At 43.3% G+C, this 17,525-nt stretch overlaps 1 protein-coding gene across 1 annotated transcript in view; it reads left to right on the forward strand.

The window, feature by feature from the left end:
• The window catches only part of LRIG2 (leucine rich repeats and immunoglobulin like domains 2), a 109,740-nt gene that overhangs the window by 40,854 nt on the left and 51,361 nt on the right, over nucleotides 1-17,525 (forward strand). Inside the window, exons 2-5 of the mRNA XM_077294927.1 lie at nucleotides 10,144-10,215; nucleotides 11,185-11,259; nucleotides 11,829-11,963; nucleotides 15,390-15,533. Of these exons, the coding sequence (XP_077151042.1) occupies nucleotides 10,144-10,215; nucleotides 11,185-11,259; nucleotides 11,829-11,963; nucleotides 15,390-15,533 (426 nt within the window). The remainder of the gene's footprint in view (nucleotides 1-10,143; nucleotides 10,216-11,184; nucleotides 11,260-11,828; nucleotides 11,964-15,389; nucleotides 15,534-17,525) is intronic.

Here is a 17,525-nt window from a genome sequence, read left to right on the forward strand (position 1 = left end):
TTGGCTCCGTCACTAAGGGGTTCAAACTTTGAAGAATAATTATATGGCTTTTTCTGATGTGGGTACACCATGGAGTGAAAATGATTTATTTAGCAATGCAGGATGATTGTCTGTGAGGTCTGGTGACAGATGCTCTTTAGCATGGCCAAATTGATCTTTACATGATACTGGTAACATTGAGTTAAAGGGACAGCAGACTTGAGGAGTGGGACCCAAAATACTAGCCATCATATACTGTCGTCGAGGGTAATCTGTAGTCCTTGATGGCACTCTTGACTTTTATATTCAGTAGAATATTCAGTTATGTTCTACTGCATTTCTCTGCAATGTTTAGAGGAACCTAAATTATAAAAAGAGCCTGGCACAGAGACGTGATTGACTTGATTGATGTATAGTTCTCTGTGAAGCCAGTCAAGTTCTTCCACATAAAACTCTCCTAACCGTGCCTTCACGGACATTGCTTTTGTTCACAGGGCACCGTCCTGTTAAAAGAGGAAAGGGCCTTTCCTAAATAATTCTCACATTCTGGAATGGCACAGTTGTTCAAAATTTTTGTGTGTTGAAACATCAAAGGGAATCTGTCACCACTTTTGAACTATGTAACCTATTAATATAGGCACACAGGTTATAGATTGCTGGTCGGAAGAGAACTCTGCCTCCCCACATGCATCATCATATGTATCCGCCCCCCACAGCGTCACTGTCCCTGTGATGTCGGGTTTTCGTCCTATAAACTTGCACCTGCACATTCCCACTGCCGTCATTCATTACTTCTGAGCAGATGGCCACGAGTCACTAGAACTTTAAGATTTCTTTCTCTGTATCCAAGGGACCAAGGCCCACTCCTAAAATCAGCTCCATAGCATTATCCCTCCTAAACCAAACTCTAGAGTTGGCAAATTACAGTCAGGCATGTAACGGTCTTCTGGCATTTGGGAAACCCAGAGAAGTCTTTCAGATTGCCAGATAAAGAATCTTAATTAGTCACTCCACAGAATATATTTCCACTGCTCCAGAATCCAGTGGTGGCGAAATAATGAACCCCATTGTGAAACACCAAAATTGTGCCTTTTGGTCCCTGCAATTCCACAATGCTGTAACAAGCGATCAAAATGTCACATAATGGAACCGACAAAAACGTCGTCACATCCCGTAAAGTACCGTAGTCTCACAGCTCCATCAACCTTAAAAATACAAAAGTTACAAGTCCCAGAAAATGGAAACACAACTTTAAAATGTGTTTTATTTTTTGCAAACTTCTGTTTTTTTTGCTTTTTTTTTTTTTAGCATAAAAATACTAAAAAAAAACAAAACTGGACTTGTTGGTATCACCACAATCATACTGATGAGCAAAATCATATTGCAAGTTCCATGTTACCACAAAATGTGCGGCGTAAAAACAATTCTCAAAAAAAAGTCAGAACTGCGGGGGTGAGAATGGGGGTAGGGTGGGTTCACAATTTCTCTCCACTCAGAATTTTTTTTTTTTACTATTTTCCAGTACACTGTGGTAAAATGAATGGTGCCATACAAAAATTTTTATTATTTATATAGCACCATTAATTCCATGGTGCTGTACATGTGAAAAGGGGTTACATACAGGGTTATAGATATCGTTAACAGTAAACAATTTTACAGTGACAGACTGGTACAGAGGGGAGCGGACTTTCATTCTTCAGGATAGTAGGGAAGAGACAGGAGGTTGGTGTGCTGCAGCACTGGTGGTGACATGGCGGCAGCTCGGGTGGTCGGTGACATGGCGGCAGCTTGGGTGGTCGGTGACATGGCGGCAGCTCGGGTGGTCGGTGACATGGCGGCAGCTCGGGCAGTTGGTGAGGCGGCAGAATGGTTATTGCAGGCTGTAGGCTTTCCTGAAGAGATGGGTTTTCAGGTTCCGTCTGAAGGATCCGAGGGTGGTGGATAATCGGACGTATTGAGGCGTAGAATTCCAGAGGATGGGGGATATTCGGGAGAAATCTTGGAGGCGGTTGTGTGAGGAACGAATAAGTGTTGAGGAGAGAAGGAGGTCTTGGGAGGATCGAAGAATACGTGAGGGAAGATAGTGGGAGATTAGTTCAGAGATATATGGAGGAGACAGGTTATGGATGGCTTTGTAGATCAGTGTTAGTAGTTTGAACTGGATTCGTTGGAGAATTGGGAGCCAGTGGAGGGATTTGCAGAGGGGTGAAGCAGGGGAGTAGCGAGGAGAGAGGTGGATTAGCCGAGCAGCAGAGTTGAGGACAGACTGGAGTGGTGCCAGGGAGTTAGCGCGGAGGCCACAGAGGAGGGTGTTGCAGTAATCGAGGCGGTAAATGATGAGGGCATGCACAAGAGTTTTAGTAGATTGCAGGCTGAGGAAGGGACGGATTCTGGCAATATTTTTGAGTTGGAGGCGACAGGAGGTGGCAAGGGTTTGGACGTGCGGTTTGAAGGACAGGGCAGAATCGAGAGTTACCCCGAGGCAGCGGATTTCAGGTGCGGGAGAGAGTGTGATGCCGTTTACTATAATAGATAGTTCAGGTAGTGGGGATACGCGAGATGGGGGAAAGATGAGTTCGGTTTTGTCTACATTGAGTTTTAGGAAGCGAGAGTTGAAGAAGGATATGTCTGAGAGACTCCGGGATTCTGGACAGAAGAGAGGCGACATCTGAGCCAGAGAGGTAGATCTGAGTGTCGTCCGCATATAGGTGGTACTGGAAGCCATGGGACTTTGAGTTGTCCTAGGCCAAAGGTATAGATGGAAAAAAGTAGAGGCCCTAGGACAGAGCCTTGAGGGACTCCAACAGAGAGGGGGTGGGGTGAGGAGGTAGTGTGTGAGTGGGAAACGCTAAATGTGCCGTCGGAAAGGTATGAGGCAATCCAGGACAGGGCAAGGCCTTTGATGCCGAGGGAAGAAAGAATCTGTAGCAGTAGGAGGTGGTCGACTGTCGAAAGCAGAGGACAGATCGAGAAGGAGGAGGATGGAGAACTGTCTGTTAGCTTTGGCTGTGAGTAAGTCATTAGTAATTTTGGTCAGAGCAGTTTCGGTGGAGTGGTGGGGGCGGAAGCCAGATTGGAGGTTGTCAAGGAGAGAGTTAGATGAGAGGTGGGAGGAAAGTTGACCATGGACATGCTGCTCAAGGAGCTTGGAAGCAAACGGGAGCAGTGATATGGGGCGATAGCTGGGCATAGCGGTTGGGTCAAGGTTAGCTTTTTTGAGGATGGGTGTGATGGTGGCATGTTTGAAGGCAGAGGGGAAAGTACCAGAAGATAGCGATAGGTTGAAGAGATTGGTTAGGGCTGGAATGAGCGTGTTAGTGAGGTTGGGGAGCAAGTGGGAAGGGATAGGGTCAAGTGCACAGGTGGTGAGGTGTGATTTGGAAAGGAGGTGAGTAAGTTCTCCTTCAGTGATGTTGGAGAGGGAAGTTATTGGGGAAGGGCAGAGGTCTGGTATATGGAGTGGTTGGGGTGGTGGAAAAGTAAAGGTTTGCCTTGTTTGGTCGATCTTGTTTTTGAAGTAGGTGGCAAAGTCCTCAGAAGAGATTAGGGGAGTTGGAGGTGGCAGTGGTGGGCGGAGGAGAGAGTTAAATGCAGCTCATCCTGCAAAAAACACCCATACAGCTATGTGCGCAGAAAAAAAAAGGTATGGCTCTGGGAATAAGGGGAGGAAAAAATGAAAGCAGAAATTGGCAACGTCCTGAAGGGCTTAAGAGTATACCGGTAAATATTATTGTGTATGTGAATGAGCCCTAAGATGACCTCACACTTCATCTTTTAGACAGCAGTAAAGGCAATTTTGATTTCGGTTTATTCTTTTCATTACCTGGAGGGGTATGACGGATGCCCACCTAAAGCAAATCTCCCTGGGAACTTTATTTGTTTGGTCAAATGCAGGTGTATGTTTTATGACAAATTCTGGTTGTGTATCGTAGGTGTATGGCTCCGCTCACGTCATCCATTTTGGCATTCAATTTTTTTTCTTTTCTTTGGAGCATGTAAAGAGGATAATGCTCTTTTAAATCCCAAACTGTCCCTTTATTGAAGCCTATTATATATGACGGTCATGGTTTAGTATTCACCGACTGGCTTGCTCTGTATTGTCACTCCCTGATGTAGCTATTAGGGCTCCGACATTCTAAATCCTTTGACCCCAGCCTGGGATATCGCTCCTGAGAGAGTGGTAATGACTCCGGTGTGATCTGACGCCACCTGAGCAGCAGATCCCTTCAGTTCTTCTTGTCAGTAAATGTGTATTTCTGTGTCAGTCCGATGCTGAAACTGTGAGAGGTGGCGGATATTCATGTTTGGCGAACCGCTGTATCAGCCACACAGTCTCCTAGATAATGCAGTATGTATGAGGCTGTAAAGTTGGCACTGCATGCTATATAGCGGCGTGTTAGACCGGACTCCTGGGTGCATGGGTGGGGAATGACCATTCATGTTCTAATGGGTTTAATATTTCATTAGCAGAAAATCTCTGCTGAGAATCGGGGGTGCTATCACATAGATTCAGCGCCGATTTCATGACCTCATTCCTGCCGTTCTGCTTGGTGAAATATTAATGAAGTCCCTTGGCTTACAGCATGTCAATAGCGAATGATGCAAACAAAGATCAATTTGCTCCTCTCGCACACACTTAGCAGTGGCATTTCATTCCGCAGCCCGTTCGCTCTCCTCGCCATATAAACAAACCGCATTTGCATTAGCGATGTGTGAAAGCAGGAAATGGCAGGAGGAGAGGAAGAGTGAAATCTCTGGGCAGAGGAGTGTGACTCACACATTCTCATTACCGCAGTAAAGATGGCAGAATCGCATCGAGCCTACGGAAACTGAGCAATTCCTGGGATTTCATGATGTGCATGCTTGCTGTTATGGTTTAGATATTAGAGTGGCTGCTGCTATTATTTTAAGCAGTTTTGAATATGAATGTTTTTGATCAAATATTTTTTAACCAATGGCAGGCGAAAATAAATCATTTTTACTTTCAAAATCTTTTGGTCAGTTAGTTCCTAGGCTTAAAGGGGTTATCTGATATATTATATAATATAAATAGATATCATCTATATTTTATACTAGCTGTACTACCCGGCTTCGCCCGGGTTAATGACTGCTGTTAGCAAAATAGAATGTGTTAACAAAAATTTATTCTGCACACAAAAACCACAAAACAAATAGATAGAAATGTAATTATTAAAAGGCAAAAACTAAGCAAATAGAAGCATTTCACAACATATATTAGCTTTGTTATACTGAGAATGTCTTTGTTGCCTATATTAACCAATCAGAGCTCAGGTTAATTAACTGTAGCAAAATAGAAGCTGAGCTGTGATTGGTTGCTATTGGCAGCCTGATAAATCCCCAGCCAACAGGAAGCCCTCCCCCCTGGCAGTATATATTAGCTCACACATACACATAATAGACAGGTCATGTGACTGACAGCTGCCGTATTTCCTATATGGTACATTTGTTGCTCTTGTAGTTTGCTTATTAATCAGATTTTTATTTTTGAAGGACAATACCAGACTTGTGTGTGTTTTAGGGCGAGTTTTATGTGTCAAGTTGTGTGTGTTGAGTTGCGTGTGGCGACATGCATGTAGCGACTTTTGTGAGATGAGTTGTGTGGCGACATGCGTGTAGCAACATTTTGTGTGTTGAGTTGCATGTGACAGGTTAGTGTAGCAAGTTGTGTGCAGCAAGATTTGTGCATGGCGAGTTTTGCGCGTGGCGAGTTTTATGTGTGGTGCATTTTGAGTATGTGCAAGTTTTGTGTGAGGCAACTTTTGCATGTGGTGCAACTTTTGTACATGTGGCAATTTTTCTGTGTGTGCAAGTTTTGCATGAGGTGAGTTTTCCATGAGGTGAGTTTTGCACGTGTGGCGAGTTTTGCGTGAGCCTAGTTTTGCATATGGCGAGTTTTGCATGTAGCGAGTTTTGAGTGGTGACTTTTGTGTTTCGACTTTTATGTGGCGAGGTTGGTGTGTGTGTGTGGTGAAATGTGTGCTGAGGGTGGTATATGTGTTCAAGCACGTGGTAGTGTGTGGCGCATTTTGTGTTTGTGTTCATATCCCCGTGTGTGGTGAGTATCCCATGTCGGGGCCCCACCTTAGCAACTGTACGGTATATACTCTTTGTCGCCATCGCTCTCATTCTTTAAGTCCTCATTGTTCACATCTGGCAGCTGTCAATTTTCCTCCAACACTTTTCCCTTCACTTTTTCCCCATTATGTAGATAGGAGCAAAATTGTTTGGTGAATTGGAACGCGCGGGGTTAAAATTTCACCTCACAACATAGCCTATGACGCTCTCGGGGTCCAGACGTGTGACTGTGCAAAATTTTGTGGCTGTAGCTGCGACGGTACAGATGCCAATCCCGGACATACACACATACATACATACACACATTCAGCTTTATATATTAGATATACCTGTATGTAATCTCCTGTATATAGTATATACCTGTGTGTCATCTCACCTATATATAGTATATATCTGTGTGTCATCTCCTGTATATAGTATATACCTGTATGTCATCTCCTCCTATACATAGCATATACCTGTGTCATCTCCTCCTGTATATACTATATACCTGTAGGTAATCTGCTCCTGTATATAGTATATACCTGTGTGTCATCTCCTCCTGTATATAGTATATACCTGTATGTCATCTCCTCCTGTATGTAGTATGTACCTGTATGTCATCTCCTCCTCTATATAGTATATACCTGTGTGTCATCTCTCCTGTATATAGTATATATCTGTGTGTCATCTCCTCCTGTATATAGTATATACCTGTGTGTCATCTCCCCTGTAAATAGTATATACCTGTGTGTCATCTCCTGTATATAGTATATAGCTGTATGCCATCTCCTCCTGTATTAGCCCTCGTTCACACGTTATTTGGTCAGTATTTTTACCTCAGTATTTGTAAGCTAAAATGGCAGCCTGATAAATCCCCAGCCAACAGTAAGCCCACCCCCTGGCAGTATATATTAGCTCACACATACACATAATAGACTGGTCATGTGACTGACAGCTGCCGGATTCCTATATGGTACATTTGTTGCTCTTGTAGTTTGTCTGCTTATTAATCAGATTTTTATTTTTGAAGGACAATACCAGACTTGTGTGTGTTTTAGGGCGAGTTTCGTGTGTCAAGTTGTGTGTGTTGAGTTGCGTGTGGCGACATGCATGTAGGGACTTTTGTGAGATGAGTTTTGTGTGGCGACATGCGTGTAGCAACTTTTTGTGTGTCGAGTTGCATGTGACAGGTTAGTGTAGCAAGTTGTGTGCAGCAAGTTTTGCGCATGGCGAGTTTTGCGCGTGGCGAGTTTTATGTGTGGTGCCTTTTGAGTATGTGCAAGTTTTGTGTGAGGCAACTTTTGCATGTGTTGCAACTTTTGTGCATGTGGCAATTTTTCTGCGTGTGGCAATTTTTCTGCGTGTGCAAGTTTTGCGTGTGGCGAGTTTTGCACGTGTGGCGAGTTTTGCATGTGGAGAGTTTTGCGCGTGGCGAGTTTTGAGCGGCGACTTTTGTGTTTCTACTTTTATGTGGCGAGGTTGGTGTATGTGTGGTGAAATGTGCACTGAGGGTGGTATATGTGTTCGAGCACGTGGTAGTGTGTGGCGCATTTTGTGTGTGTGTTCATATCCCCGTGGTGGTGTGATTATCCCATGTTGGGGCCCCACCTTAGCAACTGTACAGTATATACTCTTTGGTGCCATCGCTGTCATTCTTTAAGTCCCCCTTGTTCACATCTGGCAGCTGTTAATTTGCCTCCAACACTTTTCCTTTCATTTTTTCCCCATTATGTAGATAGGGGCAAAATTGTTTGGTGACTTGGAAAGCGCGGGGTTAAAATTTCACCTCACAATATAGCTTTGACGCTCTCAGGGTCCAGACGTGTGACTGTGCAAAATTTTGTGGCTGTAGCTGCTACGGTTCAGATGCCAATCCCGGACATACATACATACATACATACATACATACATACATACACACACACACACATTCAGCTTTATATATTAGATAATTGCCTTAAATTGTCTGTCATCCACTTCCGTCTGGACATCCTCAAAACCCACAATCCACTGCGCCACACCGGAAGTACACTGACCGCCATATTGGAATACCCAAGTAATGGGTATTCCAACATGGCACCTGCTGGTGGTACCAGGCTCTTGCGCAGTACCACCAGCGGCTCATCGCCAGACCTTCTGGGTCGGCGGGGAAGGGGGAGCCGCAGCTGTTATCAAATCATACTCACCTGCTCCCGGCGCGTCTCTGCACGTCCCTGCTTCTTCGGTGCCTGCAGCTTCTTCCTGTGTTCAGTGGTCACGTGGTACCGCTCATTAAAGTAATGAATATGGACCCCACTCCCATAGGGGTGGAGCGCATATTCATTACTGTAATGAGCGGTACCATGTGACCGCTATACATAGGAAGAAGCTGCCAGCTCCCGGAGACAATCTGTCATTAAGAAGCTGCCAGGGACCGCGCCGGGAGCCGGTGAGTATAACTGGGAAGGGTGAGCATTCCGATATTCACCTGTCCCCGTTCCACTGCCGGGCGCCGCTCCGTCTTCCGGTTCCTCTGGCTGTGGCGTTCAGGTCAGAGGGCGCGATGATGTGGTTAGTGCACGCCGCCCTCTGCCTGAACAGTCACTGCAGAGGACGCGGAAGACGAAGCTGCGCCCGGCGTTGGAACGGGGACAGGTGAATATTGCAAGTGCCGGGGGCCTACTCAGGACAAGAGGTGAGTATGTCATTTTTTTTTTTTTTTTTATTGCCGCTGCAGTATATGGGGCACACGTTTCTATGGAGCATCTTATGGGGCCGTAATCAACCTTTATGCAGCATTATATGGGGCTTGGGGATGAGAGATTCTCAGTGCTGCAAAGCCTGCCCCCATCGGGACGTCACCACCCTCCCGATACGATAGCATTGGGCTTCCATCTAGTGTGTATATAATTATAAGTCATCAATGATTTAGAGAAGGTAAATGAAAGCCTAGCATACGCGACTTCCAGCAGTCTACTCTGGAACAATAAGCTACTACCTTGGTCCTGTGATTGGATGCAGTGGTTGTTTGTTCTCAAATGTTTCTCTGACACGATTATACCGTAGTCACCTTGACCGCTGCTGCTAATTATGGGTTTCAGGAAGGATCTGTAACTTTTTGTAACAGCGGCCTGCTCTGGATCCAAGGGGGGCTATTGGTAGGTGATTATGCCTCCATTTGTCATTTTTAAAAGTATACATGCCCAAAAAAAAAAAATATATATATATATATATATATATATATATATATATATATATATATATATATATATATATATATATATACTTTAGTAAAATCCTTTGATTTTGGCATTTGCAATACATTCACGGAGATTTATATTTGATCAATTAGCTTGCTCTAGCATTAGGTAAGGCCAATAGATGTGGAGTTGTACCAAGTCTCATCTAGGCACCCATATAGGGCCAACCTGAAACTCTGGATGTCTCCGAAAAAAATGTGGCGTGTTCCTATTGTTTCCTAAAGGAGAGCCTCTCGAATTTATGGTTCTAAATGACATACTGAGGCTACTTTCACACTAGCATCGGGAACAACCCGTCGCTGTGCGTCGGGCCGACGTTCCAGACGCTAGCGTGGTCTCCGCCGCACAACGGGGGCAGCGGATGCATTTTTCCAACGCATCCGCTGCCCCATTGTGAGGTGCGGGGAGGTGGGGGCGGAGTTCCGGCCGCGCATGCGCGGTTGGAAAAAGCGGACCGTCAGGAGCAAAAAACGTTACATGTAGCGTTTTTTGCTCCCGACGGTCCGCCACTGCACGACGCATTCGTCACACGACGGGTGCGACGTGTGGCAATCCGTCACAATGCGTCGCTTCATGTTAATCAATGGCGAAAAAACGCATCCTGCAAACACTTTTGCAGGATGCGTTTTTTCGGCAAAACGACGCATTGTGACGGAATGCAGTTAACGCCAGTGTGAAAGTAGCCTATTTGTTATTAGCAGGAAAATACTTGTCCTTGCCTTGGGTGAAGTGTTAACCCACGGTGTTCACTAGTCCAGCGTACATTACAAGGCAGTGAGCATTGTCATTATTCCAGGAGATTGTTCTGTAGCACGTGACTGATATTCAACTTTTTTTTCCTCTTTAGGGAGATCAGCCACAACTGGTTGACTATATCCAACAGCAGCCTGGTGCCTGAATTGTACTCGCTGCAGGAGGTGTAAGTGCAATATCATTTTACTCTTCTGCATCACTGGGCTGGGTGGAATGGGTCATCTGTAGCTACAGGAGCACGTTTATCGCACGAGTCAGGTCTGGTCACTAAGGCTTTGATCACACTAAAAGTTCGTAAAAGAAAAATGCATACAAATTAATGTAACCTTTATCTTTAGAAAATTGTGCAAACTGAAAAGTCCTAGAATGTCCTCAATCCTAGCGCTCGTATTACTCATTGCCAGTGGAGAGCCACATTCATCATGCCGGAGTCCTTCTCTTTTTTTTTTTTTTTTTTTTTGTGTGTGTGGTATTAGTCACTTATATTTTTGCAAACTTACTGTTATTACTCAATAAAAGTGAAATTGTCTTCTTGAAGCCTGATACAACTTGTTAGCATCCATTGGAGAGCTCCTGGCCCTGCAGTCTGGGGTTGTTTCACGGAGTGCTGTGTGTACAGCAAATACACTGCCTAATTTATGGGGTTCCCCTCTCCTACAGCTACATCTTGGGACATGCTGTACCTGGCTGTTAGTCCCTTAAAGAGAACCTGTCATTAATATAATCCATGTTATACTAAAGGTATGGGCAGAACGATGCTGTCATACTGATTTAATACCACCTACCTTTAGTGTAAAAATCTGCAGCCTGGTTTTCATTAATTCATCATGATAAATTTCAGTTTCCTGGGTGTTTCAGGGCGGGATTGTGGGTAGATTAGGCGCTGGCGTCATCTGTTACCACACCACATCACAGCCCCGGGGCAGAGCGAGTGCCGAAACTGCGGGATCAGCGATGGCACTGGAGGGGAGTATTGGCTTTATTATTTTATCGGGGCCAAACATTTAGATTAAGAAGGGGTTGTCCTAATAGTGGACAATGCCTTTATTCGTATACTTTTGATTGTTGATTGAGCCATACATTTTCTTAGCTGTTACAACATCTTTGATTTTGTTTTATATTGTGTACACCTCAGGAAAATGAATTACAATGAGTTAACTGCAATTCCTCACCTGGGAGAGCCAACATCTAACATCACGCTTCTCTCATTGTAAGTATAACTTAAAACATTTTTTATTACGTGGACAGAACATAAATTATGTAGATTTAAATTAGTACTCTATGCCTTTAAGTCCACAACATGAAAATCGGCTCTGTGAATGGAGCTTTTAGGCCTTTTTTTTTTTTTTCTTCTATAATGTTGTTTCTTCACCGTAGATTACTTTTTTAGAGGCCAATGGAAGACACCTCTTACACTGTATAGAACATGCCACGTCAGATGTTGAGGGGAGATGGTGACTTGTCAAGAGGTGCCGCTTAGAACACACGTATAGATTATAAGAAGTTATGGAGACGCCGTGGTAGAGAGGGATGGCTCTGTGGGAATGATATATATATAGAGAGAGAGAGAGAGACTGACTGACTGACTTACTGGCCATGTATGCATCCTGGTAGGCACTGGTCGACAGGATCTTGCCAGCTGGGCTCACTTTCACATGTGTAAGTGGGAATCCCTGATGCAACGTTTTAAATATTAGCTTTGTAATAAATATTAGCTTTGTATAAACTTTTCCAGACTTAATGTTTAATTGACGTGTTTATTTTTTCGCCTTGCAATAGGGTACATAATAAAATTTCTGAGTTGAATGGTGATTTGCTTCAGCAGTATCTTTCACTGGAAACCTTGGACCTGAGCTCCAATCTTCTTATGGAAATCAAAAACACATTTTTCCCAAGGATTCCTCTGAAGCATTTGTGAGTGATTTAGTTTGTCTTTATTTTTGTAATGTTTTTTTTCCCCTAAGGTTGTTTTTCATGAAAAAACTATGAGCAGGTTTAGCACCGTAGAAATGTATTTATTTTTACTAACTTGTGTAGTGAAATCATAGTCCACAGCGCTTTCCAGACATTATACAGACACAATCTAGATTCCCTATCAGTATGACTTTGGAGATTGATATAATGTTGCCTACAGTACCTCAAGTGATCCACTTAAAAGCATCTCCATATTTTTACCGTATTGTATAAGTTTTAAGATTTTAGTCTTTAAAAAAAAAATTACAAAAACCCTAAAATTTCTTGGTAGTTTTATTTACCTATAGGCTAGACATATAAAAAAAAAATGACAGAATAAGAGGAAAGCTACATCAGCCCTTTACTTTCTCCCTGCCAATGTCCACTTGGTGAGCCGATAGAGAGATGGTGAACTTGAATATCTTACTCAGGATTTACAGGCTATGCTTAGTCAATGGTTTAAAGGGGGAAGGGGAGTGACAAGTGACATTGTGGTTTATTGCGGTTTTTGATTCAGTTTTGGAAGAATTGTTTAAGATACTGCAAAGTGACTGCAGCAAGTGAATACACCTCAATGTGAGCTGGCAGCCATGTTGTTTGGACTGCATTTCTGGTGTTTTACTAACATTGGCAGACCAAACATATTAGGAAAAAGGGAGGTCTGCAATACAAAGAGCTAAGCTATAAAGTAGAAGGCTTGCGGAGAACCTGCTTTAAGAATGCAGAGTCAGATTAATTTTAAATTATTTTTACCAGAGTAGATATTTAGTACAGCCTTGTGTAAAGATTTTCACAAGCTTAATATTTGTAGAACTTTAATAGCAAGCATTAGCCCATTATTTTATCATTAAAGGCATGCTGGTAAGTGCATTATTTTATCATTAAAGGCATGCTGGTAAGTGCAGTAAAATAGGTCCAGCGACAAGTGTAAATGGGCTCCGTGTGATCATCCAGCCACAAAAACTGTCTGCAAATGAATCTCCACTGATTAGATCTCATCCAGCTAGTCTGTAACTAGAGCGGATGGATGGCCAGTCCAGTACAGGATCAGATTTCTATTTCGGAATATCTGTAAACTACAAACTCTGATTTTGCGTTTGTGATTTGTGGCTTAATACAGCTTTTTATTGCTTGAACACAAATGAACTGAACCATTCAAAGTGACTAAATTATCATTGCATGACCTTTCGTATTTTATTCAGTGTGCAATTTGTCTCTGTAAAGTTTTGATTGCGCTCCGTGTTCTTTTAATTCAAATTCCACTCTAATCAGGAAAAATAGGTGCCTGTTCCACTCCTGATGCGTCACTGAACCACATGTGAACACTTTGCAAAGTTCACACAGCTTTTCAGAAGGGTCATTAATCATTTTAGTTTATGAAGAAAAAGAATCACGTTACTCATCTTCCTTGTTCCCGGCTTTAGCCCTTAAGAAGATTGGCGTCATAATTAATTTCCCATAGAAGAAAAAATCAAGGTTTTCACACCCTAAGAAAGCGTGAGCCAGCTCTGAGGTCCTTCATGAGTCAGTTTACTCCCAATTACTCTCTTCTTCTAATCAAGGTCTTTTCAAGCTAAAAGGAGTGTAATGTTGACTGTATGCGATTGACCCCATCTCTGCTGGTGGAGGAGAAAAGTTAGCGAGCCAGTGATTGATTTAACAGCAGCCAATCCAAGAAGGCAGATCTGTAGAGAGGGCAGCATCTTAGCCAATCGTTACACAAGAGGTGTGTCTCTGGCTATCCCAATCTCCCTCAAATTACCGTACCTGTAAGCCCTCTGTAGATGAGGTGTAGTCACAGATCACAGCTTGGATAAAAAGGAGCATAAATACCAGCTAATGTATTATACTTAATGACTTGCATTATGTGTTTTTTTTTTTTTATTGTCTTTGTTGAACAGTTGTTATAAAGCACCTCTTCAGTGAAGGTTTCTTTCGGCACTGGAGTGATTTTTCAAGTCAAAGGTACCTGCCCTTAGGCATTTTCACTAGTGATAAGCGAGTGTACTCGTTGCTCGGGTGACCTCCGAGTATTTGTGACTGCTCAGAGATTTAGTTTTCATCGTGGCAGCTGAATGATTTACAGCTACCTGCCAGGCTGAGCACATGTGGGGGTTGCCTGGTTGCCAGGGAATCCCCACTTGTAATCAAGCTGTCTAGTAGCTGTAAATCATTCAGCTGCCCCTATGAAAACTAAATCTCCGAGCAGTCACAAATACTCGGAGGTCACCCGAGCGTGCTCGGAAAACCCGAGCAACGAGTACACTCGCTTATCACTAATTTTCACCTTTTTTTCAGCCCCTCTCCAGTCCTGCAGCACCATAATCGCAACATCTGACTGGCTGGGAGTCAGAAGTTACGATCACAAGCTCTCCCTAGAAGTCTGAGAGCCAGAGGGATGGTTGCATAGACTTGTATTGAGTTTTCACCTCTGGGTCACTCAATGAAACACAGGAGAGATCTGGCGGGTCACATACTGATGGAGACCAACAGGAGAGACTGGTAAAAGGTGAAGTTGGCGACAGCTCAGTTTAAGAGTAAAGTCTAGAGACCTTGGATTACAAGCAAGACTTCAGTGGTGAAAGTAAAATAAAAAAACACACTGGACACTGGAGTAGTGCTTTAAAGGGTAACCGTTGTGTTAATTTTTTTCACAGCTCAATAGTAGACATGAAAACAAGAAGTTTGTAATATATCTTGGAGAAATCTACTTCTTTTTGCACCTGGATTAATGTTTCAGTTTTCCCAATACTTGTGTTCAAAAAGTTCTTTGGAGAACTGTAAGGCTATGTGCACACTTTGCGCTTTTTTCGCGTTTTTTCGCTGTGAAAACGCTTACTAAACGCATTCCATTATTTTTAATGGAATTCTGCATTGTTGTGCCCATACTGCTTTTTTATTCCACAAAAAAAAATGCATCATGTTCATTATTTTTTTTTTTTCATTGGAATTTCAGCGATTTTGCCGCTGTATAATTGTATTGGGACGCTCCGGAAAAAAACGTGAGCGGAATTCCTGCGAATGGCGTCCAGTTTTGATCAGGAAAATTCTGCACACATTCTGCAACATGGGTAGATAGTCTTACTGTCGTCTCAGTAGAACGGCAGCAGAATGTCTGTCCGCCTCTAGCTCCTCCATCCTCCATAGAATGTTAAAAGCTCCAACTATCATTTCCGATCTGTGTTCACTCAATACAAATGTTACCCATGAATTAAGACTGAAAGATCCATCCAGGAGGAGAAAGAATCAGATTTCTCTGATAACCTATATTGCAAAGTTTCTTATTTTTATCTGTACTATTAATTTGTGTTTATTTTGTGGAATTCTTATCTATTATAGTTCGATAAGTCTTCCTATACCCAAGCTAACTTTTTTCCTTCCTCCTAGAAACCTGAGCAACAATAGAATTACAACTTTGGAAGTTGGTTCTTTTGACAATTTGTCTGGATCATTAATAGTTTTAAAACTGAACAAGAACAAGATCAGTGTGATTCAACCGAAAAGCTTGAAACTCCCAAATCTGCAACACCTGTAAGTGCAGTGTCTTCAAGTATATCTTATTTTGTGATTGTGACGTTCCTTCCTTTGTGATTAGTCATTTGAGGTGCTGTCGGATTATTTAATAATCTAGCTGCACTGTTTGGGCACAGATCCCTTGCTTAGGGGAAGAATACCTGGCACATGGGCCAAAATACAGGATCTTCTTTCTAATTAATTTGCATTTTATTTCTTTTATTCATAAACTATTTGCAGATCACCCATTGTATTTAAACATTAGGCTAGTCTAGATGTGACTCGACAAGCTGAGCAGTAGCTGACCGTGTCCTGTGAAGACAAAGCTGGACAGTTACCTTCTCAGCCTTAAGACCCCCATACACATTAGACTACATAAATCAAACTATGACCAGCGAGGTGAGTATATTTGGTCCATGACGCCGGCGAGGAAAGGGGAGACCCATCCGGCATTGCACTTTCAACTGTATCCGCATTCTTTATGCCTATACAGTTGAAAGCAATGATGGAGGAGGGAGCGTCAGCTAACGATTAGTGATGAGCGAATATACTCGTTACTCGAGATTTACCCGAGCACGCTCGGGGGTCCTTCTAGTATTTTTTAGTGCTTGGAGATTTAGTTTTTCTTGCCGCAGCTGAATGACTTACATCTGTTAGCCAGCATAATTACATGTGGGGATTCCCTAGCAACCAGGCAACCCCCACATGTACTTATGCTGGCTGACAGATGTAAATCATTCAGCTGCGGCAAGAAAAACTAAATTTCGGAGGACCCCCGAGCGTGCTCGGGAAATCTCGAGTATTGAGTATATTCGCTCATCACTACTAACGATCCCTTTCCCATCATTCCTACCTCTGTGTCTGAAGTCTCAGTGCAGCAGGCATGATGACGTCATTAAAACGCTCCCGATGTGCAGAGGATCAGAAGACACCATGAGATCGGAGCAGCGCGGGAACTGAGAAAGGAGAGTATGTATTTTAATGTGGGGGCCGTTATACTGTGTGGAGCTCTGTGTGGCCCATTATCCTGTATGGAAGGCAATGTGGGGGCCCCTTATATTGCATGGAAGTTAGGATTATAGTTGGGGAATCATACTGTTATAGGGTAACGATACTCAGCTCACCTGACCCTAGTGGATTGAGGGGGGGAGGATACAGTATGGTCATCATACCTTGCGTGTAGAGAAATTCACTGTGGGGCTATCTTGCTTTGTTTGGGGGGCACGTTTGTTGGCATCATACAATGTTGGAGTAATGTTATTTTAAGATCTATTAATTAAAATGTACTTTGTTCGTGGGACAACGCCTTTAACTTTGTGTGAAAAAGTTAATCGTTCTATTTGACAAGGAAAACTTCAATTATAGATAATTTTTAATAAATATCATGGTTGGCCTGTGACTTTCTACAAGCTTTTAATTTTGGCCCTCTGTATTTAACCCCTTTCTGACCTCGGACGTTATAGTACGTCCAAAGTCAGATCCCCTGCTTTGATGTGGGCTCCGGCTGTGAGCCCACATCAAAGCCGCGACATGTCAGCTGTTTTGAACAGCTGACATGTGCATGCAATAGCGGCGAGTGGAACAGCGTTCCATGCCGCTTTTAACTAGTTAAATGCCACTGTCAAACGCTGACAGCGGCATTTAACTACCACTTCTGGCCGTGCAGCTGGAAATGCGCTCATCGCTGACCCCCGTCACATGATCGGGGTCAGCGATGCGTCGGCATAGCAACCAGAGGTTTCCTTGACACCCCTATGGTTGCTGATGCCGGCTTGCTGTGAGCGCCACCCTGTGGTCGGCGCGAATAGCAAGCCTGTAATTAAGCTACATAGGAGCGATCTGTTGATCGCTGCTATGTAGCAGAGCCGATCAGGCTATGCCAGCTTCTAGCCTCCCATGGAGGCTGGTGAAGCATGGCAAAAGTAAAAAAAAAAAAAAAAAATTTAAAAAAATATGAAATAAAAAAATATTAAAGTTTAAATCACCCCCCTTTCGCCCCGTTCAAAAAAA

Source organism: Ranitomeya variabilis, chromosome 3 (genome assembly GCF_051348905.1).
Source record: "Ranitomeya variabilis isolate aRanVar5 chromosome 3, aRanVar5.hap1, whole genome shotgun sequence".
NCBI classification, from domain to species: Eukaryota; Metazoa; Chordata; class Amphibia; order Anura; family Dendrobatidae; genus Ranitomeya; species Ranitomeya variabilis.